Source organism: Ctenopharyngodon idella, chromosome 10 (assembly GCF_019924925.1).
Source record: "Ctenopharyngodon idella isolate HZGC_01 chromosome 10, HZGC01, whole genome shotgun sequence".
NCBI lineage: Eukaryota > Metazoa > Chordata > Actinopteri > Cypriniformes > Xenocyprididae > Ctenopharyngodon > Ctenopharyngodon idella.
The window spans coordinates 20630220-20656416 of record NC_067229.1 but is presented as its reverse complement, the minus strand read 5'-3'; the positions used below and the strand labels follow the sequence as shown (position 1 = coordinate 20656416).

At 36.7% G+C, this 26197-nt stretch overlaps 2 protein-coding genes across 3 annotated transcripts in view; one reads left to right on the top strand and one right to left on the bottom strand.

The window, feature by feature from the left end:
* psmd1 (proteasome 26S subunit, non-ATPase 1) overlaps window positions 1-26197 on the bottom strand; it is a 40333-nt gene that overhangs the window by 379 nt on the left and 13757 nt on the right. The window contains exons 17-24 of the mRNA XM_051911501.1: window positions 9574-9688; window positions 7672-7788; window positions 6607-6709; window positions 1847-2016; window positions 1285-1377; window positions 1077-1169; window positions 777-983; window positions 304-467 (exon numbers count right to left, since the gene is read on the bottom strand). Of these exons, the coding sequence (XP_051767461.1) occupies window positions 321-467; window positions 777-983; window positions 1077-1169; window positions 1285-1377; window positions 1847-2016; window positions 6607-6709; window positions 7672-7788; window positions 9574-9688 (1045 nt within the window). The 3' untranslated portion in view covers window positions 304-320. The remainder of the gene's footprint in view (window positions 1-303; window positions 468-776; window positions 984-1076; window positions 1170-1284; window positions 1378-1846; window positions 2017-6606; window positions 6710-7671; window positions 7789-9573; window positions 9689-26197) is intronic.
* htr2b (5-hydroxytryptamine (serotonin) receptor 2B, G protein-coupled) lies at window positions 11356-24821 on the top strand. Of its 2 annotated transcripts, XM_051911504.1 has the most exons (4): window positions 11356-15660; window positions 16346-16823; window positions 21504-21704; window positions 23295-24821. In XM_051911504.1, the coding sequence occupies exons 2-4, from the start codon at window positions 16607-16609 to the stop codon at window positions 24185-24187; spliced, it is 1311 nt and encodes a 436-aa protein (XP_051767464.1). In that variant the 5' UTR covers window positions 11356-15660; window positions 16346-16606; the 3' UTR covers window positions 24188-24821. The 2 variants fall into 2 exon arrangements, with proteins under 2 accessions (XP_051767464.1, XP_051767465.1); XM_051911505.1 differs by lacking the exon at window positions 11356-15660 and having other exon boundaries at window positions 15713-16823.

Here is a 26197-nt window from a genome sequence, read left to right as displayed (position 1 = left end):
ATGAAACATTGCAAAAAAAGAAAAAAAAAGCCTTTTGGAAAATGTCAAGTAAGTGTTTTTGAAGATCTGTGTGACGCAGAAAAGCTTCTCTCATTGCTTACATTCCACAGGAAGTGAAGGCTTTGAACCCCATGTAGAGAATAAAAGCCTCTAAATTTACAAATGGCATTCCATCTAAGGCCAAAAACATCTGGGAATAATGGCCATAGAACATGAGGGATAGTAGTATGCAAGTATGTGGGTAAAACTGTCCTAAATGTGTTAAACATGACGTCAGTGTCGGGTTCATGTAGAGGAAAGTACCTGTAGGGTGATGTTTCTCACTCATCTATGTACTCAAAGGGTTCTGGGGCCTCAGGCTCCTGTTCTTCTTCCTCAATCTTGGGGCCGTGTGCAGACACGGGCTCCACAAGCTCCTCCTCTTCCTCACTGGTGTCTTTCAAGATGATGATGCCACCTGTGTGTAACTGAGGGGCAACAATATGGACAAAGGTGATTACTAAATTGTGTGACAGCCCAACTAAATACTTGAAGGCAAAATTAGTTGTCCAGAAGTCTTATTTATTGGAAAATACAGAATAACTTCCTGCAAAGGTACAAAGTCTTCTAAAATGCATAAAGAAAAGGAAAGAATCAGCAGCTCTTAATGCTTATTTGGAGCCGTCAAGCGATTGTGTTCCCTTCTAAAGAGTTTCTCTCATTTAGCAGTACAAGTGGTTTTACAGACGAAAATTTTCAAACATCCACAACAGGCCCAAATTAAGAGTTAGACTCACAGGTTTGAAGGGCTGGTATCTGCAGGTGTCAGGCATGGTGAGGACCTTGAGCTGAGCGGGCATGGCACGGGCTGGGTTCTCCAACATCTGGAAGTTTGGTTCTGGCTCTTTTTTCTTTTCTTTTTCTTTTTCTTTTTCTTTCTCTTTCTCCTTCTCCTTCTCCTTCTCCTCATCTTTCTTCTCCTTTTCGGCCTCTGCCTGCGTTTCCTGCATCAGATAAAGTGTTTGAGGGTATATGTCATACTAAAGGTTTCGGGAAGTGCTTTGCAAAGGTATGGATCTGCTGTTGGACATGCATACCACTTCCATCTTTTCCTCCTCCTTCTCTTTCTTCTCCTTTTCCTTCTCCTTCTTCTTGGCTTTAGCCGTGATGGACAGAACGGCAGTGGAAACCTGACAGAAGAAAAGTGGGACAAAATAAGGCATTAAATCCAGAACGATTTGTTTTTAGTATCAGGTTGAGATTTGTCAAGTCTGTGTGTGTTCACGGTACATGGGTAAAACAGACCTTCTCTTTTTCTTTCTCCTTTGGCACTTCCAAGGGTGGAGGATAAGCAAAGGTGGAGGGTTTGCAGTTGGATCGATACTGCACCTTCGGCATCTGTTAATGGGACAGAACTTATTCATTAGAAACTGAAAAGTATTGATTAAAAAGGTTTTACTTATTTTACTACTGAATAGTATTATGCTGTTGGCATAGCAACACGCTTACGTCAAACTCTACTAAAATACACTGCGATTCATGACTCCTAAATGCTTTTGTATGACACCAGAAGTTGCTGCCCCTGTACAGCCTTCCAAAAGGGTCATATGTGAGGATCAATGACAGTTAGGACTCTATGTAGGCAAAAGCAAGAAAGTTCACTAGGGTTTGAACAAAGCTTTATTTGAGAGTTGACGGCACCAGCTTTCCCTACTTTTGACAAAGTGCTAACCCAGGGATGTCCAAACCTGGCTCCTCACTGGACAGATAGTGATTTGAACTTTTGTCACACTATTGTAAAGGGATAAAAATATACTACAAGTGTTTATAGGTAGTACAGTTTAGGTTAGAAGACATTTCTGCTTACCTTCAGGTCCTTGTTGAGGCCGATGATGGCTGTGGGTGTGAAGGCCAGCGACAGGAAGTGAGAGAGCGGGAACCAGAACCAGAACTGAGTGAAGACCAGCAGACCCACCACAGATGGCATGTGGGTGTGGCCTGTGCGAGACTGCAGAGAGATCGTCACGTTACGACCACCTGAGAAGAATCAGAAAGATGAAGTGTCATTATGTTCCTCAGGAACTCCTCGCTGTTCCTCACAACTCGCTTTTAAACCAAGCAGCTTTCTGTTGGTCAATTTGGTAAATTTGCCAGACCAACCTGAACACGAGTGAAAGTGGGAAAATTTTTTGCCCTCACATGAAACTCTTGATCGCGTGGATACCTATTGCAATGACTGGATTTTGGCCATGAAATTTTCTCAAGCAATGTTAAGGTCTAGCTACACAGGACTTTACTCTTGGATTCTGGATTTGTATTATTACACTGTACATTTAAACGTTGCAAAGGCCACACAACTGAGGCTGAAAGGAGAAGGGCACAGGCGTGCACTGGTGATATCTTGATTAACAACTGGTGTTTCAAATGTCCTTTCCTGTCGAGGTGTACAGTGCATGGAGCTGATACAGAATTGGGCTGTTAATATGAGATGACAAAGGTCAAGGCCAAAGACAACACCACCCTCAAACTGCCTGATGAGCAGACAATAACAGGAGTGAGGGACGAGTGCCAGGACAGAAAGAGGTATGGACATGTCCACAACAATGCATTTATAAAGAAGATAAATGGGGAGAGGAAATGGTATCATGAGTTTAAAGGATCGATTTGGCTCAGAATGAAAGGAATCACAGACAATAGCATACTTTTGTCACAGCCTGTTAAATTATGATACTGAAAGTTTCCTGTTGGCATCTACTGTAATTGTGAAGAGAAATTATAGCCTGTATTGTTTATTTTGACTGCAGTGACTTACAACATTTGTGACAACCAAAAATTGAAGTGTTCAAACTCTCTGCCAAACCAGGCCACGAATCAAGCCAGACTAAGACTTCAAAATGTCATCGGGGGTCATAATTTCAACAGACACTGCAATTTTCAATTAGCTTTAAGAGCTCTCCATGGTCCACAGCTGTTACTAACGCATTTCGTTCTAAAACCTAGTGAGCTGCCTACAAAGTCAGCATTTTAAGGCGTCACAGGCTTGTCCTCTGCACAAAAACTGTTCCAAAATGCTTAGCAACATACTAACGTCAAACTTAAAGGATTAGTTCACTTTCAAATGAAAATTACCCCAAGCTTTAGGCACCCTTATATGATTTTCTTCTTTCTGATGAACAATTGGAGATACAATAATAAATATACTGACGCATTCAAGCTTTATAATGGCAGTGAACTGGGTTCACGAGTATGAAGCTGAAGAAAGTGCCTCCATCCACACCATCCATCATAAACATATTCCACACGGCTCCGGGGGGCTGATAAAGGCCTTCTGAAGCGAAGCGATGCTTTTGTGTAAAAAAAAAAAATATCCATATTTAACAATGATGTAAAATATCTAGCTTCTGCCAGACCGCGTTCTGTATTCAACTTATGAAGAAAGTGTAAAATTCTCGCAGTTCAAAACGCTTACGGTACGTCCTATGCCTTCCATATTTAACTTACGGAAAAAGCTTAACTGACACGATGCCAGTTCCGTTTTCTTCGTAAGCTGAATATGGAAGGCAGAATATGGAAGCTAGATATTTTACTTTTAACTTGTTAAATATGGATTTTTTTTTTTTTTTTTTTACACAAACGCATCTAGGGATGCACGATATATCGGACACATATCGATATCGGCCGATAAATGGTCATTTTTAATGTTATGGTTATCGATTCGATATATTAAAGCCGATAGATAACGTATTTACTTCAGCTGAGACACTTCAGATGTGTTTTGAATTGCTTGATGCAGTTAAGTGCAACACATGCAGAACAAATCTGTCATAGAGGCTACATAAAATTATAATGAGAGCACAACTGTAAAAGAATGTTGTGAATTCTTTGTGCGCCCGTGTTTCAGCGTGTTGTTTGCGGAAAGAGCACGTCCACAGAGTTACACCTTTATGACAAGCACAATCAAGTTCGCGTGTGCATTCGCAGCCTTTTGTGCCATTGTAAGTTATAATATTGTTTATTTTGTGTATATATCTGATTAATCTCATATGGGATACGTTTGGTTGAGTTAATTAACGATGCAGTAAACACTTCATTGTACCAGTGATTATCTTTAGCTTTAGCGTGCACAGCTTAAACAGCAATACACATTAATAACTATGATTTGGACTGTCATATACACAACATTATAATGAGAACACTATTGTAATAAAACTTTGTGAATTCTCTGGGGTTTTTTGCCATCGTGTTTTAATATGTTGTGGTGGGGAGCGCATCCAGAACATGAGCACATTCTGACCAGCACAGTCAAGTTTGCTTGTGCATTCGCGTCATTTTGTGCAGATATAAGTCATAATATTAAGTTTATGTAATATAAATATCTGAATCTCATATAGGATGCGTTTCATTGAGTTAAATAACCCGCTAGAAAAGCTCTTCAGGTTCCCGGTGCTCATTCAACTCTTCAGCTTCAGCGCGCTGCCGCGCTCAAACAGCAATGGAAAACATTATAATTGGGACTGTCGTATACATAACATTATAATTGTATACACTATTGAAATAAAAAGTTGTAAATTCTTTGGCTTAAGCTGCCATGCTTCAGTGACCGTTGAGTTAATAACCTTATAGCAAAGCGCTTCAGTATACGGGTCTTTATTCTCTTCAGCGCGCGCAACTCAAACACCGATGATGTTATTTGAAAATATTAAAGATGCATCAATGTTAAAAAAAAAAAAAAAAAAATACAGTAATAATTGTAATTATTATAATTACAATTATATAATAATAATAATAATAATAGTAATTAATTTTAATAACTAACACATTTAATGTTCTCATATTATTTTCATCAACATGTTTTGATTAAAATAATTTCCTTATTGTCCGTGCGGTGGCTATTTCATTTTAGTTATCCATGGCACATGTATTTTGTTTCTTTATATGTGTTTTGTTTCTTTATAAGTAATGTCATCCAATGATCTGTTTGCATTATTTAGGTATTTTCTTTTCTTTTCTTTTTTTTTTTTATTAGGCAATACATTTTTTTGGTATCACTTTACAACAAGGTCTCATTTGTTAATGCAGAGAGCAATAACATTTGTTAATGTTAGTTAATAAAATATTTGTGTTCATGTTAGTTCAGTGCATTAACTAATGTTAACAGATACAACTCTGGATCTTAAAAATGTATTAGAAAATGTTGAGATTAACATTAAGTCTAATAAATCCTGTAGAACTTGATAATGTTCATTCATTGTTCATGTTAATTAATGCTAACGAAATGAAACCTTTTTGCAAAGTGTCAGCATTTTTTATAAAGAAACTTAGCCATAGGAGTGTAAAATTAATTTTAAAGAGTTAAGAAATCTTACACTGGTTCAAACTAGGCTACTGTATTGTATATGTATGATTTATATGTCGGCCAATATATCGGTTATCGGCTTTAAAATGTAAAGAATTATCGATATTGGCCAAACTTTTCATATCGGTGCATTCCTAAACGCATCGCTTCGCTTTAGAAGGCCTTTATTAAACCCCCGAAGCCGTGTGGAGTATGTTTATGAAGGATGGATGTGGATGAAGGCACTTTCTTCAGCTCATACTTGTTGATCCTCGCTCACTGCCATTATAAAGCTCAGATGCGTCAGGATATTTATTAATATTTCTCCGATTGTGTTCATCAGAAATAAGAAAGTCATATACACCTAGGATGGCTTGAGGGTGAGTAAAGCTTGGGCTAATTTTCATTTCAAAGTGAACTAATCCTTTAAATTACTGTGACGTAAGCTTAGCAACATGCCAATGTCAAACTTCAATATTTGTGCATGTTGTGCATTTTTATGCTTACTGAAATATTGTGGCATTAGCTTATCAACATGCTAATGTCAAATCAAATGAGTTGATTCTCCTGGGTGCCTTCCATGATGAGCACTATTTACGTAACACATGGAGTTGCAGCCCATGTATAATGTTCTAAATCAGTCACTTCTGAGGTTCTATTTAAGTCAGGATGATGCAGCTGCCAAATGTAAGCTGTAGACAGAATGGCAGCTCACTAGATTTAGGTTTTGTAGCCACGGTGTTTTTGTAAAGCAGCTATTTAATAAGTTGTAGGAAAGTTCAGTCTGCATGTGGTGGTATGGCTCATGTATTTAAATTAAGTGTTTGGGGCATGGACCCCTGACTAAAACCTTGAAATCCCCAATTTACTAGCTGCAGCCCCAACTGTAATAGATTAGGATGCAACATCTTTCCAGTGTAATTCTAACACGTATTGGGTTGGTATACAAGCTGATGTTTGAGAAGCTGGGGGCAAGAGCATCTTGAAGGTCAATGCATTCTTGCAATATTAATAGGCAAGCACCCTTGGGTTTAAGTGAATTACATTTGCTTGTAGTGGCATGAAGACGTGGTGCTATCTGATTTCTAATGCCACATTCTTGTCACGATCCTATCAGTATTTTATCACACAGCCTTTAACAGACTTACCTGCCTAGACATGCCTGCAAATGTTTGTTTCCACCCTTACATTTTGCACTGAATACCTAAACATTGAGTTATTTAAGATAAGACTTAAAGCACATTAACCTAGAAGAAATGAAAAATTGACAAATCTGTACATATTCTTGATACCTGCATCCAGGATGCCCTGAGCCAGAATGGCCCCAAATTTGGCCATCACGTCATCATGCTTGTCATTGATCACCTTTGAGTAGAGCTGCCGAAACTGGTTCACCTATGGAAAGAAAGAGGCGATGTACATCTGATATATACGACTTCTGTAGATTTACATAGGCGGGTTTAAATTCAATAGTTGTCAAAAACAGGAACAATATTTACTTTCTTAATAAACGGCTCTGGTCTTATGATGCTTTCGTGACTTACTGTAATTTAAAAGATGGTATCTCAGGGATTTGACTCAGATATGATTAGCTTCTATGGTAACGCGGCTCAACATTAACATGGATTCAAGTGCAAAATTACTTCATTCGCTTTGCAAAATACTAAAGACATCTGAATTCAGAGGCATACACTCAGTTAACTGAAGTCTGTTGTAAGGCATTTATGACATTCATAATCTGCTTTCTTTCCACAAATTTTAAGGCCAGGCACATACAACATGGTTAGCGTGAATCAAAGTGTGCCCTTAAGGGGTATTTAACAAATGACTGCCATTACAACTCCAGTTCTTTATTACACCATAAAACAGGGATTTCAAATCAACTTTACTTTCATGTGGCCGTAAAATTTGCAGCCCATTAATAATCATGTGGTAAAATTGAAGGAAAATCACCCCAAGAAACAAGCAAATGTACCGTGACTACACAACCACACTGTAGAAATGACTGGACAAAGTCTGATATTATAAGAGGCAAATATTTATGACTTTAGGTGCTTACTAGAATCTATAATAAACTGTAAAAATGAGAGACTATAGTTCATTTTCATTCTGTGTAGTCTCTGAAGCCCACATAATTCCACCAACTACCTCTAGATAATGTACATCCATTTATTTATTGGAACCTTTTAGGTCGAACATGCTACATATTTGTATATTAGCATTAGCTGTGATTTTGTAGCTTTGTGTCACATTTCGCTCTCAGGCAAGGACTGAGGTGTAACTTGAATTATCACTAATATACTAATCCCATGAGCCAAATAATTAACCCCAACAACCTAGTCACACACTCCCCTTACCTTTGGACAGGTGACCTCCGACTGTTGGATCATGATCAGAGCAGAGGCGATCAGAGCACCCTGTCTGACGTAATTCACCGGGTCATTAGTCATGGGCTCCAGGAGATTGATTGCTTCCTGTTGAAGGAAATCATCAATGGAAGCATATTAAAAATGATTATGGAAAAGCAGCAGCATATCCTGACAAAGCATGCTGAATGGTTAAACCTAAACCACAAATTCATCAGACTCCCAAGTACCTAATCATCTTTGAGAATTTGTGGTATCATAATATGGTAACCTGGAAATACAGGAGTCAAGTAAGCATATTCAGATCTTAATTTACCTAATGATACATAAACCACAGAGAAAGAAAAGCCCCGCATGAACTTTCCATCCCTTTCTCTTAGAATGATTAAGTTGGGTTTGTTTAAGAGGGGTATTTAATGTCACATTTGATCTTCAGGCCAAAAGCCAAACCATGTTACAGCAAGCACTTTTTGAATTACGACTGCACTGAAGACAGTCCAAAATAGCAAATTTGGCTTACAGATAACTAACAGCTAAAGTAACATTACACAATATACAGTATACCATCGTTATACATATTTGTGCAATTGTGTCAGAGGTTGTTTGGAACGATTCATCCAAAACAAAGCAGTCATTACCTGTAGCCCAAGACAGATGAAGCCGAAAAAGGATTGAAACAACTTGACTAGGCATTTTGTGTCGGCAGAAATTATATTGCAGTAAAAATATCCAGGTGTATAAATTACAGACCCAAAGTAGAATTTGTGACCCATTTTAAAGGCCTGACAGGTTTGAAAGTGTGGAAGATCTTGGCTGCTAGGCCAGTCCGATTTCCCAGCATCGACACAAAATCGCCCATGACTGTATTTGGGCACCTGAGAGGGATTTGGATTAGAGTTATTATAAGTAAAATGGTCAAGACCAATCTTCATATTCCATTTTCCAGCTCACCCAACGAGGGAGTTGAATGGTAAATGGCAAGAACATTGTCCAAGATATCCTTTTGAATCTTATCTCCACTCAAGTGGTAAATGTGCCATCTGTGACTCTTCCACTGGTAATGCAATTAGTCGCAGAACCAACCTGAGCGTGTAAAAGAGCCAATAACGTCACTCAGGATTGTTGTAAGAGAGTTCAAACATCTCTTTTGGGTCACAGCAGAACTTGCTCAGCTGCTCAGCTTAAGAACTTTTTTTTAGCCATCTAACCTTTAACAGTCAAATCAGAGCTCCAGACTGTGAATAAAATGGTCACAAATGCAACAACAACAAAGATTGTGATGACTTAAATTTCTGAAAGGTTTGTATGCACCTATTGGACTATTCATCAGATATTATCTTGTGAGGTTGTGTTAAAGGGTTAGTTCACCCAAAAAATTTCTGTCATTAATTACTCACCCTCGTCACTCACCTTTTAAGGTCCAGAAAGGTAGTAAAGACATTGTCAAAATATTCACCGTGACTAGTCCTTCAACATAATGTTATGAAGTGACTAGAATACTTTTTGTGTGCAAAAAACAAAACAAAAATAACGGCTTTATTTAACAATTTGAACTGTTGTCACACAGTTGACGTAGTGAACGCAGTGCAGGCTTCAGTGTTTACGTCCTCGGTATTTTAACGATGTCCTTTCTGGACCTTAAAAGTTGCGATGATGTTGCTGCCTATGTGTGGTTCAGAAACCCTTGGATTTCATCAAAAATATCTAAATTTGTGTTCCGAAGATGAACGAAGGTCTTACAGGTTTGGGACGACATGAGGGTGAGTACTTAATGGCAGAAATAAAATTTTTGGGTGAACTAACCCTTAAATTACATTATTCATATTACATAATACACAGCTTCATTAACAAACTAATTCAATGAAACAGACTGTAAGAGTACTGATAGAGTACCTTGTTACCAGTGCCAGCACAACAAATGCCCAGAGCCATTGCAGCGCCGCAGCGGACGTGGGGATTGTAGCTCTCGGACAGCAGGGAAACCACACTGGGACACTGTTCCGGAGTCCTGCAGACAAAAATATATATATATATAGGAAACTAAAGACCATCAATTTTTCAAAACAGTTTATTTTGTCTGACAGTAATACTTTGGATCGGGTGTAGGAATGCGAGGCTTTAGTTGTGTTAAAAGTTTATGCAAAGGAACTAAACTGGTGCGCAGGCTCTCAGTCACTTTGTCGTTCATAACACAAACGATGCTAACTTGATAAAACAGTGCAGGACAGTTATTTCTGTTACCATTAATCAAGTATATTTGAAGTATACAAGTGTGGTTACTATGAAAAAGACCATAAAATTATGGGAATGGGAATGTTAGGCCAATTGTGACAACATTTTTAGTAAAAGCAGCAGCACTTTGAGACAAAATTGACTTTCCCATTTTTGTACAAATCTTGGTTACAAGCCAGGTAACAAGGAGCTTCAACTGGTTAAACTAGTCAAGCTACACTTCTGAAAAACTAATTTGCTATACTACAATGTCAAAAATCATAAACCATGTGATTTTCATCAACTACACTTGGAAACATTGTCAACAGTGTCTAGGTATTTTTCACATAGAATATTTATGATGTGAAAGCATATTCAAATTCTGCAGTCAGATTAAGTTACACACTGAACTTCAACATCACACCAGTTTGCTTGCACGTGTCATTTTGAGAAAATGCATGCCATATTTCCCCCCCTCCATTTACATTTAGGTTTTTTGTCCTTGAAACTTTTTCTGCGAGATTATGTATAGCTTCTGTTTAAGTCTGCAGTGATGGTATTCTTAAATAGCCTGAAGGACTAAATGCCCATCTAGGAATAAAATAATCAAATAAGCCTCACTTTCCTCATTAAATCCTCCGAGACTCCATTATGCCAACACTCACATAACACAAAGTCAATGAAAGGGAGGAGACGTATCATATAAAGAGAATTTGTTGTACTCATTTACTTGACACTGAAACAATTTGCAATTTATATTTAAAAAAAAAGAAAAAAAAAAAAAAGAAATAAAATTATAAAATTTAAAACTGTTATCTTAGGGAGGCACAGATATAAATTCTGCTAATAAATGCACATTAATGTGTTTTTATTGTGGCCAATAACTGAAATCATGGCCAATATTATCAATCTATACTGCTATATACTTGTATAACTTCAACGCTTAAGCTCCAATCTTGATTTTTATGCATTTTAAGCGAAATCAGGCATTATATAAAACTGTGCAAAGATAAGATGAGTAGCTTTTTATTTATGGAAACATGGCAATAAATCAAATCAGTATCATACTAATCTGATCTAGTGTTGTCAAAAGTACCGGTACTTCGGTACCAAGTCGGTACTGAAATTTTGAAAATGTGACGATACCAGCATTTCTGTAGTACCGGGAGTACCGAGAATCCGGGTATGTTCGGTACCCACTGATAGGACTCTGCACAGTATTTACTTGAATATGACACGAGTGAAGCACAAAGCTTTGTTTACAAAAGAAATAATAGGTTAGCAATTAAATGTGACATCGCAGCCATGGAAACATTTTGGTTCATGCCAAATGAGAGAGGTAGGTGAGTCCATAAATTTAAGCTTTGCTAGTTCTCTGCTAATCGGGTGACCAGATCGTGATTCGCAAAACAGAATACTGTTTTGCGAATCACGATCTGGTCACCCGATTAGCAGAGAACTTAACAATATTCCATTAGCCTAGTTATTCCAATGAACATGGAAACTCTGTTTCTTTTCCCAAATCTTCACTCACGCAGGGGATTATAACGTTTCTTCCTTTCGTTCGCTTTTAGGCCTATTATAGGCTATTCGCATTCTTTACTGTGGTAAAGAAGAAAAAAACACCATAGGACAGAAACCTTTTTGCTTGCACGTCAATTTCTATTTAACACAGTTTGTGCTTGTTATTAGACTTTATAAGGCGTGTCAAGTTTATTTGTATAGCTCTTCAGACCTTTTACAACAAGTGTCAGTTCCTTGTAACATCAGGAGATAACATGAAGATATTATTAAAGCGAAATGGTCTCTTTCCTGTTCGTGTCCCACATCCCTCTCAAAGAGCAGAGCAGTAGGCTATATGATGCATCTTTGTGTAGAAATAAACAAATGTTTTTTTTTTTTTAAATAATATTTAACTTTCTTATTATTTAGGTTACCATTATTTACCGATATTTATTTCATAGTTTTACAGGCTGTAGTGTGTCGTTTCATTGAAGGAATAGCTAAAATAAACACGCGCGTCTGTTACAAAATGGATGTTTGAGTATTTTTTTTTTTTTTTTTTATATTTCAAAATTTTTCATTGAGGTATGTATACACACAAACATACACACAAGCTCCAAATATTTATATGTATGATTACCATATTTAATATGTTTTTAAAATAGGCTATATAAAATAGTAAAATAGTTCCAACAGATTTTGCTGTGGTACCGAAATTGGTACCGAGAACCGTAAAATTTTTATGGTATTGGTACCGACTACTGGAATTTTGGTACTGTGACAACACTAATCTGATCAATGAAGATCATTTAAATGGCACCAATCTGCTAACAGATATATTGCGCAAAACCAGGTTAACTTAAAATACGTTGACCTACAATTAAAAGTTCAGTTTAGGTCCAGAGTAACCAAATCAATAGACTTTTAGAATAATCTCGTCTGTAATAACAGACAGCATGTCCAGAAGACAAGTGCTCGAACTCTTCCCACAGCGAAACCCTTTCCGTGGGAAGCTAATCCACAGTTTAGCACTCGCATACAAATGCCAACTAGCAATAAAAAAGGATTTGACTTAATCTTTCATCAGGCTGGAATTAATGTGTTGTGCCGTATAACAAGGGTTCTGCCAAACTTGGCAGGCTGGGAAATACAGTTTCAATGTTAATGAAGTTGGGAACCTTCTGTACAAATCTTAGCCAGGGTCTTATGCCTATTCAGGAACATTTAGTTCATCTAATCCTGACTAGTCATTTGGGCTTAGAAGCTTCAGTCTCAGATTCAGACTGAAGCTTCATTTGTTTACAAAAATGTTTTCACTCAGAAATCTATATTTGCCTTTAATACGTTATGGTATTTATTCATAACCACTTGCCAAAATGGCATTTAAAAAAAAAAAAAAAAACAAAAAAAAAACACATTTGCTTACTATGTATGGGTATCAGGGCTGATTAAGAATTTCCTTAACTTATTGGTATCGGCTACCCCAAGAACAATCCTTTAAGTTTGCTGTCATGCAGGTGTCATACAGTAGGTGGCGGTATGCATCTTCAAGTGGGTTTGCGAATAGCATATAAGAGGAAAAGCTCAAATGTATGTGCAGAACCAATGAGGTCTGTTCTAGCATTACACACACGTTTGAGTTTCCGTGTTTTGCATATTTGATGCAGAAGTTTGTAACGCATCGCAAATGAATTGAAAGTCACTTGAGAATTGAATTGAAAGTCACTTATTTATGATTTATTTTTATCTGCCATCAGACTATCTGAGATGTTGCTGCCGTAACATGTTGCTATGGGTTGCGTCTTGCTTCAGACTTGACGGACAGATACCGCAAGCTTCATGCTTTCTAACTTTAAATCCACTTTGTTTTTTCTTTTGTTGCAAATTATTATGGTTAAGTTTATATCAATAGTCTCATAACTTTATTAGTTAGGCTAGTAGTTTTTGCTGTGGTATCAAAGCAGTGTTGGGTAAATAATTACTGTAATTTAATTATCTTTCCCTTGAAAAAGTAAGGGATTCATTTTTATTTTTTTTTTCTGTAATTGAATTACAGTTACTTCTGATATAACTGCATTTAATACTGTATAGACTATAGAACAATTCTATATAAAGCATCAAATGTTAAAATGTATGTTTTTAATGTAACCTCCTCCCTTTAAATACATATTTTCTTCATAAGAATTGCTCTGTCTGTCTTGGCAAACACAATCAACCTTAAAAGACTCTTAAATCTTTAGCTAAAAGCTCCCTACTAAATTTGTTTGGTCTGATTTAAGTTTTTTCTTGTTAACTTTTATAAACAAAAGATGAAGCATGACACACTCCAGGAGCTGGAGGCGTACATGGTTCAAGAGTTTCTATTTGCCAGACACTAGCCAACGCACCAGCAAAATGAACAAACAAAAGAGAGTTCTGTACAGCAGCCCTTGTTCCACTAAAGAAGAAAAGTATTTCTTTACTAGTTTATCATCAAAGCATAGAATTCAGGTTTTATGAGCTGTTATTCTTTTGCCTTTAAAAAAGCATTTAAAGACATTTTTGCTTTAAGTTTCCACACACACACACACACACACAAAAGTCAAATATTTCAGTTTTTTTTTTACTGAAATATTTTTCATGACCTTTAAACTTTGATCTAATGGCTTAGATAATTCAGATATCTTCAAAAACAATTTTGAGCATTAATGCGGATGTATGAATTTCAAAAGAAATTGGAGCTTATAAATGAACAAAGCAGCCAGCAAGTGTCAAGCACACATACAAAAAAAACAAGAAAAAAAAAAGATGAGATCAGTAAGTAATAGCAACATATGTTTTCCCATGAACACAAATTAATTTAACCAATTTCAACTTAAATTTGAGTCGAACTTAAAAAAAAGTATATACAAAGTACAACAAATTAAGCCAGTTTAATATAATTTAAAAAACAACAACAACAAAAAAGTCAAAGTCTATATATTAAAGTAGCTGGTATATCTCTACAGTGTAGAAACTCTTTAATAGTTTAAAAGCATTCCAGGATGCACCTCATGAACCAGTTCCAGAATGAGCCTAGGGATCTAGAGAAAGGGTTGATGTTTTAAACATTTTTTTGGTCACTACATAATTCTCATACTTACATGTATACAATGTCTACCTTAAGTCATAAGTGGAAGGTGTGTTCAAACTTTTGATTGGTAGTATGTACAACATACAGGCTTTTATTTATTTATTTATTTTTTTTCTCCCCAATAACCAGCTTTAACCTCCAAATTCACTCTGGCAAGGTGGGAAACAGATGTGCCTAGACCTATGCAGCCTGAACACACTATGGTATTGGGAGGGGGAGAAAGACTGTTCATGGGCTGACCGTGCAAAAAAATGTAATGCAAAAAGGAGTCATGTCCTCAATCGATCTTAAAATACGACAGATCAACCATTAAACCAACCCCCTTAAGTATTCACAGGGTGTTAAAGGACAATCCCGCCCAACAGACACCTAAAGAATATTAGCTTGGTGCCTTAAAGTTCAAGTCTGGAGAGATACTCAATGGGCTCTAGATTTTTATTTTTTCAAAAAACAAAGCAACACCATATTTTCAGAGACAAGAAAAACTAACATGTTTTTGTTTTTCATTTCCAGGGAGGGGTTTGACACAAATTATGAAAAGTAGGTGGCTGGGATGTATAAAACCCCTTTTTAAAATAGTCTAGTTGACTAAATGGGGAAAAAAGACCAAAGAAGTAATCTGGTCACACTGCGGTACAAGGCAGTGAATGAAAAATATAAATAGCTGCTTCGCTGCACTGAAGAAAATGACCCCCCAGGATCATTGGAACCACCCCGGTGTTGACACATTCATCCATTTCTCCAGGTTTAACTCACGAGTGAGGGAGAGAGGGAGGGAGAAGCAGAGCGAGTCAGTAAACAGAGGCAGAATGAGAGAGGAATGGGTAGAGGACGTATGAAAGTTTTAGACCAGTGATCACGATAGGTGATGCGGATAAGATCTGGGGATTCGTCCAGCTCCTCAAGAACAAGGAAATTCCTCAGCATGAAACCGAAAAGCGAGATGATATCTGGATCTTTTCCCACAAAGAATTTGGACATCCTAATGTTTTGTTTGTACTTTTTTTGGTGTACATATAAAAGGCAATAACTCACAATCTGAGGGACGTTTTGTGCACTTGTTTCGCTTGCTTAAAAGACAGAAAAAAAATACAGCAATGATTAATATGGAATTAAGCTAATGAATAGAGGAAACCCACAGTGTTGAGTTCAAGGTAAGTAGTAGAAATCATTTTCACAATTTTTTTTTTTTTTTCCAAAATGGGAAAAATGTAATCTATTTAGAATTATTTTAAATTTAGGAAATATATAGTTAAGTACTGAAAATGTATATTGGTGAATTCTCTTTAGCTTATATGGAGAAAAAAAAAAAAAAAAAAAAGGCAAAATGTCAGTGAACAGAGTTTGCAGGTGAAAATACAAGAGTCTACATTCACACAGCTAAAATCCTAATTTAATTTTAAATAATATTGTTTCTTAGGTTTTATTTCTATAATTTTCAAAATATAACAAAAAACAGATTTTAATATAGAAGATAAATAATATTACACATTTGTTTGTCTGTATTTCAAAATACTCATTACATAATGTTATGCCAGAAGGAACCATTTCCAAATTATAATGCTATTATGAAACCCTAATTATTCTGAAAACAAATGTTGCTTATGAAGTCATCTGCCTCGACTGATTGAGCTAGATAGGAACACAAATGACTGCATATGGTCAGCATTCACAGATCATTACTGATAGCTATTTCCTTGTTTAATTACAAACATGGTCTGGAACACATACCGCTAATCACATGACAAGAAAATCATATTTATCATATGTCGGTTCAAGACAGTTGAAGATAATGTGTTTTGAATGACGGGATTACCGTTCAAATGTTTATATTTACAGGAGTGTAAAACGACAGAGACAGAACAAAGATGGGCAATACCTCGTCTACCATGTGACTACTCTAAACTCTGGTTCCAGCTGGAGATAATAATTTGGAGGTGAATACTTTGGAAATTCTTTTGCTCAATACATCGGATTTTTGCAAGCAAACAGAAGCGCATCATTTGAATTGAACACACCATCACCCTCTGATCGGACGGAGTCTGTGACAATGCTGGACGAGCCCACGGGAAAAACAAAAGCTCAATTTTACAAAGCAGAATGGATAGCAATAACCATGGAGAACTCCGTTGGGCCGCACTGCTCATTCTTCTGGTCATCTTTCCTACCATTGGTGGAAACATCCTGGTCATTCTGGCAGTATCACTGGAGAGAAAACTCCAGAACGCGACTAACTTCTTCCTGATGTCTCTGGCTGTGGCCGATCTACTGGTGGGATTGCTAGTGATGCCCATCGCTCTGGTGACTGTGCTTTTCCGTAAGTGATCTTAACTTTGATTGTAGAACTTAATGGCAAATGGAAAAAAATAAAGAAATAACTGACAGACCGAATACACACAGCAGTCATAATAACATGTCTCACAACTTTCAAACTATACAACATCTGCCAAGCTACTACTGTCATTCTTATGCCAGCTTGACTTTCAGTTCCGATGCCAGAACACTCCAGTCAGTCCATTATTCCTCATTAATTAGATTTGATGACATTTATTACTTCATTTGCTGCACCTGGTCTTCACACATTAAAGCTTAAGGTGAACAGAACTTTGCTGGCTTGATCACAATTCAGGATAGTTCACCCAAAAATTCTGTCATCACTTTCTCACCAAACCTGAATGACTTTCTTTCTTCTGTGAAACACAAAAGAAAATGTTTAACTGTTTTTGTCCATAGAATGAAAGTCAAAGTGGTCCAAGTCTTGGAATGACATAAAGGTCAAAAAATGATGACAGAAACTTTAAGGTTTCAGTAGTTGAGTTAAACTAAGCCTTGATGATGTGACAAAATTGAGGAGTCCCCCAAGGACCATAAGGATAGGTAAAGGAGCAAAATGACAGGTTCTAAAGGTGTTCCACACAAAGAACCATGAGTGAATGTAGAAAGTGGGGAGGGGAGAAAAAAAAAAAAAAAAAAAAGATTCGCCAAACAGCTGAAACTTAACAGAAGTCATGAACACTGACAGGTAATTAAGCTGAATTACCTTAGGAGGAAGGGGTACAATAATATATTTTGTTTGAGTGCAACAACTTATTGACCAAGAAAGCAGTAACTCTAGACGTTAATTCTCAAGATAATAACTTGCGATTAAATGTAATCATAAAAATAAAAGTAACCTTTACCATTTTAAATAATTCAAGGGTTTCAGTTCTGCGGAGTTGTCCTGTAAGATGTGCTTGCTCAAACAGTAAAACTAATGTTCTATCAAAGGCCATGTCCACATCTGTGGACCAGGTGAAGACAGGAATTGAAGTTAAAGCCATGAAAAAGAAATGACTGAACACTGTGAAAATCTACACAGTGCTTGATAAAGAGTCTCAGCAGGGCTAAAAACAAGAGCCTACCCTTGAGAGCACACCACAAATGTATTTCTCTAAGAAAGAGAGAAATATTTATACGAGGAAGTTGAGACTTGGCAGTGCAAACCTAAAGTGTGGTAGAGCAGAGTATCTCTTTATTTTGCTTTCAGGAAGAGAGGGCACACTTACCTGACAGTCTATATGGGAAATTGGCAACTAGGGCTGGACGATGTAGTAAATATTAATGATAAGTTGGCTTACATTTTGTAGGCAACATAAAATTAAGGAATCTTAAATATTGTAAATATTTTACGCACTATTAACTACTCGGCAATTATTTTATGCACTACTCGACTAGTAGTCGTTCATTTAAGTTAATAGTAGGCTAATCACACGTTTATATTAATTTAATTACTTAACCACATGGGGGGGGTATATATGTAATGTCCAATATATGTAGTTGTTCTACATTACATAGAAATACTAAACCATAATATTGAGCCTTTAAAATATAAATAAGCACTCAAGCGCACACAACACTTGCAGCAGTGCACCGAGAAATGTTATGATTATGAATGTGTCAGAAAAACAGCAAGCAGACTTACTAAACGTTTTAAAAATGTATCAGTAAACTAGTGTTTTCTGAGTTAGTGTTGGCTGAAAAGATTAAGTTAACGAAGCTGCCTCGCCATCTCCACAGTGTAGTGGACGCACCTATAGAGAGAAATGCACGTTTCATATGAATTACATAAGAGTTTTTTTTTTTTTTTTATTGTTTTTGAATTGGTTTATTTACAAGTACACATTTCAAGCTTTCTATAGACCAGTGTTAATTTTGTTGACAAGTAATTTGTGTAGGTTTAGTTGACTAAAATCGTATATTTAGTCGACTAAAACTAAAACAATTCAGATGACTAAAATATGACTAAAACTAAAAGGCATTTTGGTCAAAAGACTACGACTAAAGATAAATCAAAATTTGCTGTCAAAATTAACACTGCTGTAGACATAGAATATGCCTGTGAGGCAAGTATATGCTTGGTTGAGCATGTATTTCAGCTCATTTTTTTGAAGTGCTTCAAAGTAGTTCATGGAGAACGAGATGCAGAAAGCGCATCCTTTTTGTGTTTGTTGTTTTTTTGTGACGTGCTTTAAAGTAATTCACAGAGACCAAGTTTGTTTTTTTATTTTTGACCATTCAAGCGCAATAATCTGCAAAATAGATTTGTCTGAAAGGCGACGTTATGTGTGCACGCTTGTGGTCATGCATGTTGCATGTCAGCACTTAATCTTTTTCGAGGCTTACTGCACTTAATTCTTAATATCAAACACGTCCTGCGCTTTATTTTCTTAATTAAATTATTTTTAGATTTGAATCTATTGAGTAACAATAGCCGTTTGGTTAAAAAAGGTTTATTGTCATTGGGGAAATTAAATCTAAATGTAATTAATTCAACCTATACTGCCCAACTGCTTCACATACTGGATAAAAATAATATATTCAAATTTTACCAGCAATAGCAAGGTAGTAACACCGCTCAGTTCACGCACAAAAATACAGAATAGTGTCATCTAATGCATTTAATACATTGGACTCATACTGATTAAATCAATTCAGATCCAATATGACTGTTAAAAACATGCTGGATTGAGAAAGCTTCAAAAAGCCCAGCTGGCAATAATGTACCCTCTGAGAAGCTTCTATGAAGATCTGTTTAGAAAAGAGGACTGATCTCGCTAATACCAGTTTTCAACATCTGGTTAAGGGTTCTCCAAACCATGGAGGTCTGCTCATACCACACGTTTGGAGAAACACTGTAGTTTAGGTCCATGCAAGCTAAAAATCATGTTTGAAAATGTATATACATCAAAAGAGCTTCAACAAAGGGCAGGTTTGCTCAACTTATCAAAATATTTGTTGACAGTTTTATAATTAACTTATTGAAGAATGTTACTAAATGTATAATTTTACCCTCTTTTTCACTTCTTGTCATGGGAGCATAAAGTCATGGTATCCAGCTACAGGGAAAATATCGGTATGTAATTTTTCAAATGGTACGATATCATGAATTTGCTCATTTCGGTACTTGATACATTGTTGTTCCGAAGTTCACCGTTAGGTAGCAGTTGTGCTACCCAAACTGACACAAAACCGGCAAAAGTGACAAAGAAAAACAAAATGGATAAAGTCAAGGAAAAGGCTTATCATATTAATTAACGTTATGTGTCCGACGTTGTAAAAAAACGATACCATTGTGCAGCATTCATGAAAAAAATTCTTCATGCCTTAAAATAGCTTGAATGTAACTCTACACCTTTGTGTCATTTAGTATATGTGGATCTATGAATATGCTAATTAGCCCCGCCTCCACTCACTCGCACAAGCTCAGAGATCCACTCTTACTGAGGAAACGCTGTGCAATGGTATCGTTTTTTACAACGTCGGACACAACGTTAATTAATATGATAAGCCTTTTGCTTGACTTATCAAACAGCTAAATGTGTTGCTAATGTTACACAAACCATGTTCCCATTTGTCATCTCAGAGTCAGACAGCTGTCTTCTAAAAAAAAAAAAAAAAAAAAAAAAAAATCTGTATCCTTAGAAACACTTAGAACACTTATATTGCTAATTCTACCCGATTTTTCATATCAACAGAAAAATATACCGAGAGAACCTTTTCTTGAGACTCCCCTGCCTCAGATTGGTCATAGTTAATGATACACTAAAGCCCGCTGGCACATTGACTTGATTGGTTACAAGGTAGTTTGTGACATCAGAAACACTAGCGATTTCAAACTGCGTTTTTGAAACTGTCTTTAGATCACTGCAGTTTTAAAATACTCTGCAATGATGTTGACTCCAGGACCGACTCCTATCCCTGCTTTAGACAATATCAGCTGTAAGTGCAATGGGATGAAGATAAAAATTATCCACCCTTTCATGTCTGTCACTAAAATAAACCACGTCAGCGAAGTGCTTTATGAATACGCCAAAAGCCCCCAAGTGTTTAATCTTATGAACTTTTATTTAACTCAAGCTTGTATCAATTTATTTAATGTTAAGATCCACTAAATATGAGATGAGATGCAAAGGCTGTGATAAATTTAAAGTAATGCATTTTCTAAAGTCCATTTCCAAACAACACATTATAAACAAATGAAAACCAGTTTGAGTCCTCCATTATGAGAAATACAACAGCAACAAAGTTGCAAAGTCATTCATAAACAATAGTCATCTGAAAGCATTGCCAAAAACATTTTGTATGATCATCTTTAAAAAAAAAATAATAAAAAAAAAATAATAATAATAATAATAATACAAAAACTACTCAAATGACTATCAGCACTGCGTAGAATCTGTGATGTAAAATATATTAGGCTTATTCTGCATGGGTGACTGAAGAGGAGAAACAAGCCATTAATACTAGTGTTAAAACTTTGAGAGAGCAGGTTAGACCTTGATGTCTCCAGAAACACAACATAGCTTATGTCAGGGTTAGTAAGCCATTTGAAGTGAATGAAATGGTGTTGAAGAGATGAATTAAGTAATTGTGTCACATCACAAAAGGTCTCAGAGTTGGTCCTGAATCTCCAATTCAACCAACCCATTGATCAGTGCTTAACATTCTCTTATTTCAGACTCCAGATGGCCCCTTCCAGACTTCCTGTGCCCCATCTGGCTGTTTCTGGATGTCTTGTTCTCAACTGCGTCCATCATGCACCTGTGCGCCATCTCCCTCGACCGCTACATAGCGATCAAGAAACCAATACAGCACAGCCAGTTCAAGTCCAGAGCTAAAGTGTTGGCTAAAATCACACTTGTCTGGATAATCTCTATAGGTATGTCAAAATGCAAGCTGAAAAGACACTATGGACTACATATTACATGAAATCCAGTGTTCAGTATTTTTTTATACAGCATGTATGAAGTCATCATTTATGAATAATTACAAATACTCATTTAAATACATATATCTACCATGAAACGAAAGGAAATATTCTCTTTACAAATGTAGGGAACTGCGTTAAAAAAAAAACTTTAAAAACAATTGCCACAATTTTCTCTCAAAAGATGAAGAGGCTTATACGGTTTCAAAAATGGTAAAAATTAAAGTAAAATTATAGTTTTATATAAGCTGTGGCAAATCCCAGTCCTTAATCTCTACACCGATTAATGATCTCAACACTCGTCTCTGGAAAAGTCACATACACATAAATTTCTTTTATCTCATATCACTGGTTGACCAGCAAACTTCCAAAAACAGATTTACTTTTAACGATCAGGTCTCAGTTATACATTGACGTTGGCTTCTGGGGGTGAATTTAAAGTAAACACCTAAAAATTTCTGCTCGTTAACATTAGTCCTGACGATTACTTTGGCTGTTGTTTGAAGGACCTCAACACATGCTTCTGGAATCATGAAGCTGTTTCACCACCATGAAAGGCAGGCCATGTGTTTTGTCACTTTAACAATGACCATGAACACTACATCCCCGTGTACTCCTGAGAACGATTTCACATATTCGCACATTTCACAAAGCAGTCTTACTGACAACAAAACCAGATAACAAAACAGAACAACAGGAGCACATGTTTATGGATATTTCATGTAAAAGATCCAGATGTGTTGTATACACTATTACACAAGAGTCCATAATATCAAGAGATGCATCTCGGGCTGTTTTTGATTGTACTGTTTTGCATTATAAAAAAAAAAAAAGGCCTCAAGACAAGTGTTCTGTTCCATAATCTAGTCACAAGAACTCATTTTGAACACAAGAACTCGTTCTATGTAAACATCTCTTAAACTATTGAATCAGATGAACATCACACAAGTTTCTCTTTTTACACAAGCTTAACTCGAGGCTTCTGCAAAGCCAATTAATCAGCTAGTCGTTCTGGCAACCAATCAACTAGTAGCATTTTATTTATTTAAAAAAAAAAAAAAAAAAAAAACTATTCGGGGGGCAGTAGCTTACATAGGGAATGAATGACTATGCAAAAACCTAGTCCAGGGGTGTCCAATCCTGCTCATGGGCATCCACTTTGCTGGACAGTTTAAATCCAACCGGTGTTGTAGTCGAGAGCAGCTCATTGAGGTCCGAGTCCAGGCCAAGATTTGAGTGGGTTGAATCAGAGTCATGACAGACCAAAGGAGAGTAGAGTGCAAGTCAAAACAGAAACTTGAAGAGGGTCTGATAATTTTTGACAATGTAAATATGATTTTCTTGGGGTGAATGAAGTGAATCCAACCTGCTCAACACACCTGCCTAGAAGGGTCATGATTAGTGGGTTTAGGGGTTTAATAACCTGTAGGAAGGTTATAGTGGACACCTCTGAATTAGTCAATTTCAACTGGCTTGATCATTTCAATGTTTCATTTAAACCTTATTCTCTGCTCAGTTTAACGATTAGTCTCTCTTTACCAGGTATTGCAATACCTATTCCAATCAAAGGGCTACAAGTCTACGATCATCCCAACAACATCACCTTCAACAACCACCACACCTGTTTGCTTTCGCCAGAGGGCTTTGGGGACTTCAAGGTGTATGGGTCTTTGACGGCTTTCTTTATTCCCCTTACAATTATGATGATCATCTACTTGCTGACAATTCAAGTACTGCGCAAGAAGGCCTATCTTTTGAGATCGAGAGCTACAAGGCCCAACATTTCCACTGTCTTCCAGCAGGAATTGCCGGCTCTCTCTTCTCCTGAGAAAGTGCCCATTGCAAATGGAATAAAAAGGGACCGAACACTGAACCGTGTCACAAGGAATGAGGTTCCCCTCCGCAGGATGTCCACCATAGGAAAGAGGTCCATGCAAAACTTGTCTACTGAACAAAGGGCATCAAAGGTCCTGGGGATTGTATTCATGTTGTTTGTTGTGATGTGGTGTCCTTTCTTCATTACTAACGTGACTTCTGTACTCTGTCAAGGATGCAACAGTAATCTAGTGGAACAATTGTTGGATATCTTTCAATGGGTGGGCTATGTTTCGTCGGGCATCAACCCTCTTGTTTATACACTGTTTAATAGGACATTCAGGCTGGCTTTCACGCGCTACATCACCTGTAACTACAGACGTGTGAGGACTCCAAAAATGCAAAGGAGAAGCAGAGTGTCTTTTCGGTCATCAGTGACTGAAAACTCAAAACGGTTTATGAAGCACGGTATGAAGAACGGCATCAGCCCTGTAAGCTATCAAAGTCCTCTCCGGCGTCGACCTATGCATCTGCAGACCTCTGCAAATATCACACTAGACATGTTGCTTCTGGCAGAGAATGAAGACTGCAAACCTGACGAACACGTAAGCCACGTGTAGTATATCTGACACACTAGAGACAAGATAACAGAGACATGCCATAGCGTTTCTCTCGCAAAAAAAAAAAAAAAAGCTCATGGGAACCAGTGAGATATGGTCAAAAAGAACTTCAAGACCATATAAAGTGGTCATAAGTTTGTTCTGCATTGCAGTCAATACAATACTCCAACTTGAAGCCTTGGATTGGGGGATATAATGGCACATAAGATGAATGTCTAACAGCCACCAAAAGACAACACAGCTTTTGGGTATGAAAATAATGGGCAGCTTAATAATTGGTAGTGCTGTGAAAATAAACAATACTTGGGGGCAAGATAGGGTCATCTTCGCACATCCCAAATTTGGTTGACAGGGTCTACGATGTTAAGCCAAAATAAGACACCTTCTTAAGTAAGATAAGCACAAGTAGCTCATTTAAAAAAAATCACACCTCCACTTACCTTCTGTATAAAAGGAAAAATAAATACCTTACTGAATTATGACAGGGCTTCTTTATTTTTGTAGAACAATCTTGAATCAAGTGCTTTTGTAAATGTAAGATACTGTAGATACTGATATTTTTGAAGATTCTTGGAAATATTGCAAAAGTTGGAACTCTTAGAACTATATACAAATAAATTTTTTCTCCAGATAATAGTTGGCATTATGGATTCATTGTGAATTAAGAAAACAACGTTTCTTGTAGGGGTATAACAGTTCAAATTACTCACGGTTCGGGGTTTGTATCACGGTTTTAGGGTCACGGTTTCGGTACGGTTCAGTATGTGCTATGTTCAGGGAAAAAAAGGACTACTGTCAAATAAAAATAAAGAAAATAATAACGAATAATCAAACTACAAGCAACAGCACAAATACCATAGAGCAAAGACACAAATAAAATAAAGGTTTTTTTTTTTTAGGTTATGTAGGTATCAGGTACAGAAGGTACAGTAGTTCAAGGTACAGAAATTGAATAAAGTAATACAATGTAAAACATCATTGTATATAATCTACACTATAAATTAAATAAAGATTAATCATTATTAAAGTTACAAAAGCTTTTCAGTAAAGAGCATTGAGCGATTTCCCTGTTATTTGTTGTTTGATTAACATCAAAAACACAGACAGCAAGAATATTAGGCTGCTGTCACTTAAAGACAATGCACTGATCCAAAATATTGATACTGATACACATGTCTTGTCTTTCTCAACGTTCACTTAAGACAAAACCTACTATGTCTGCTAGGATACTCACCAAGACAGACATGTTGACAATTTTTGTGTGAATTTGTCCATTCAAGTGCAAGATTTAAAAAAAGAACTCAATATTTGTGCGCTGCCACTGTGTAAAAAAAATTCTAAAACTAGACCTGGTCTTACTTCATTAAAAATATTTTCATAAGAGTCAACTGAAAAATAAATTACTCTAAAAGAGTTAAATCTATCACAGTCCATCAAAATATGCTTCAGTGATAATGGTTCTGGCACAAGGGGCATAATGGAGGATCTTCACCCGTTAACAGAAACATATGAGTTAATCTGAAGTGCCCTCTTCGACATATATACATATACAGTGTGTATAGGTAATATGATCACAGCGATTTTCAAAATAGACAACGTTTTACACCAACCACAGGATTTTGTAAATTTTGTTATACACTGATCCCATTCAGCTAGCCATTTCTTGTGTTTAGACCACTAAAAACATGTTTTACTGTTATATTCTCACAGTGAGAATATTCTATTTGCATTTGTAGCAAGAGATCCATCACCCACAAAACAGTTTTTGCATGATTTGCATGTGCAACAGGGTTAGGGGGCCTGCAGGACAGATGACAGAAACCTGTTGAATTGTTGCAGATCTATGCACTCTCTAAACACAGGAAGGATTCACATAGAATTTTTTGTTTAACTGACAGTTGATCATGGGAATAATCGCATGGCCTTTTTAGGGCTTAAAATAGTTCACTAGTTCTACTTGGCCCAGAACCCTGAGAGGCGTCTGAGGCGTCCACCAATGAAAAAAGACTA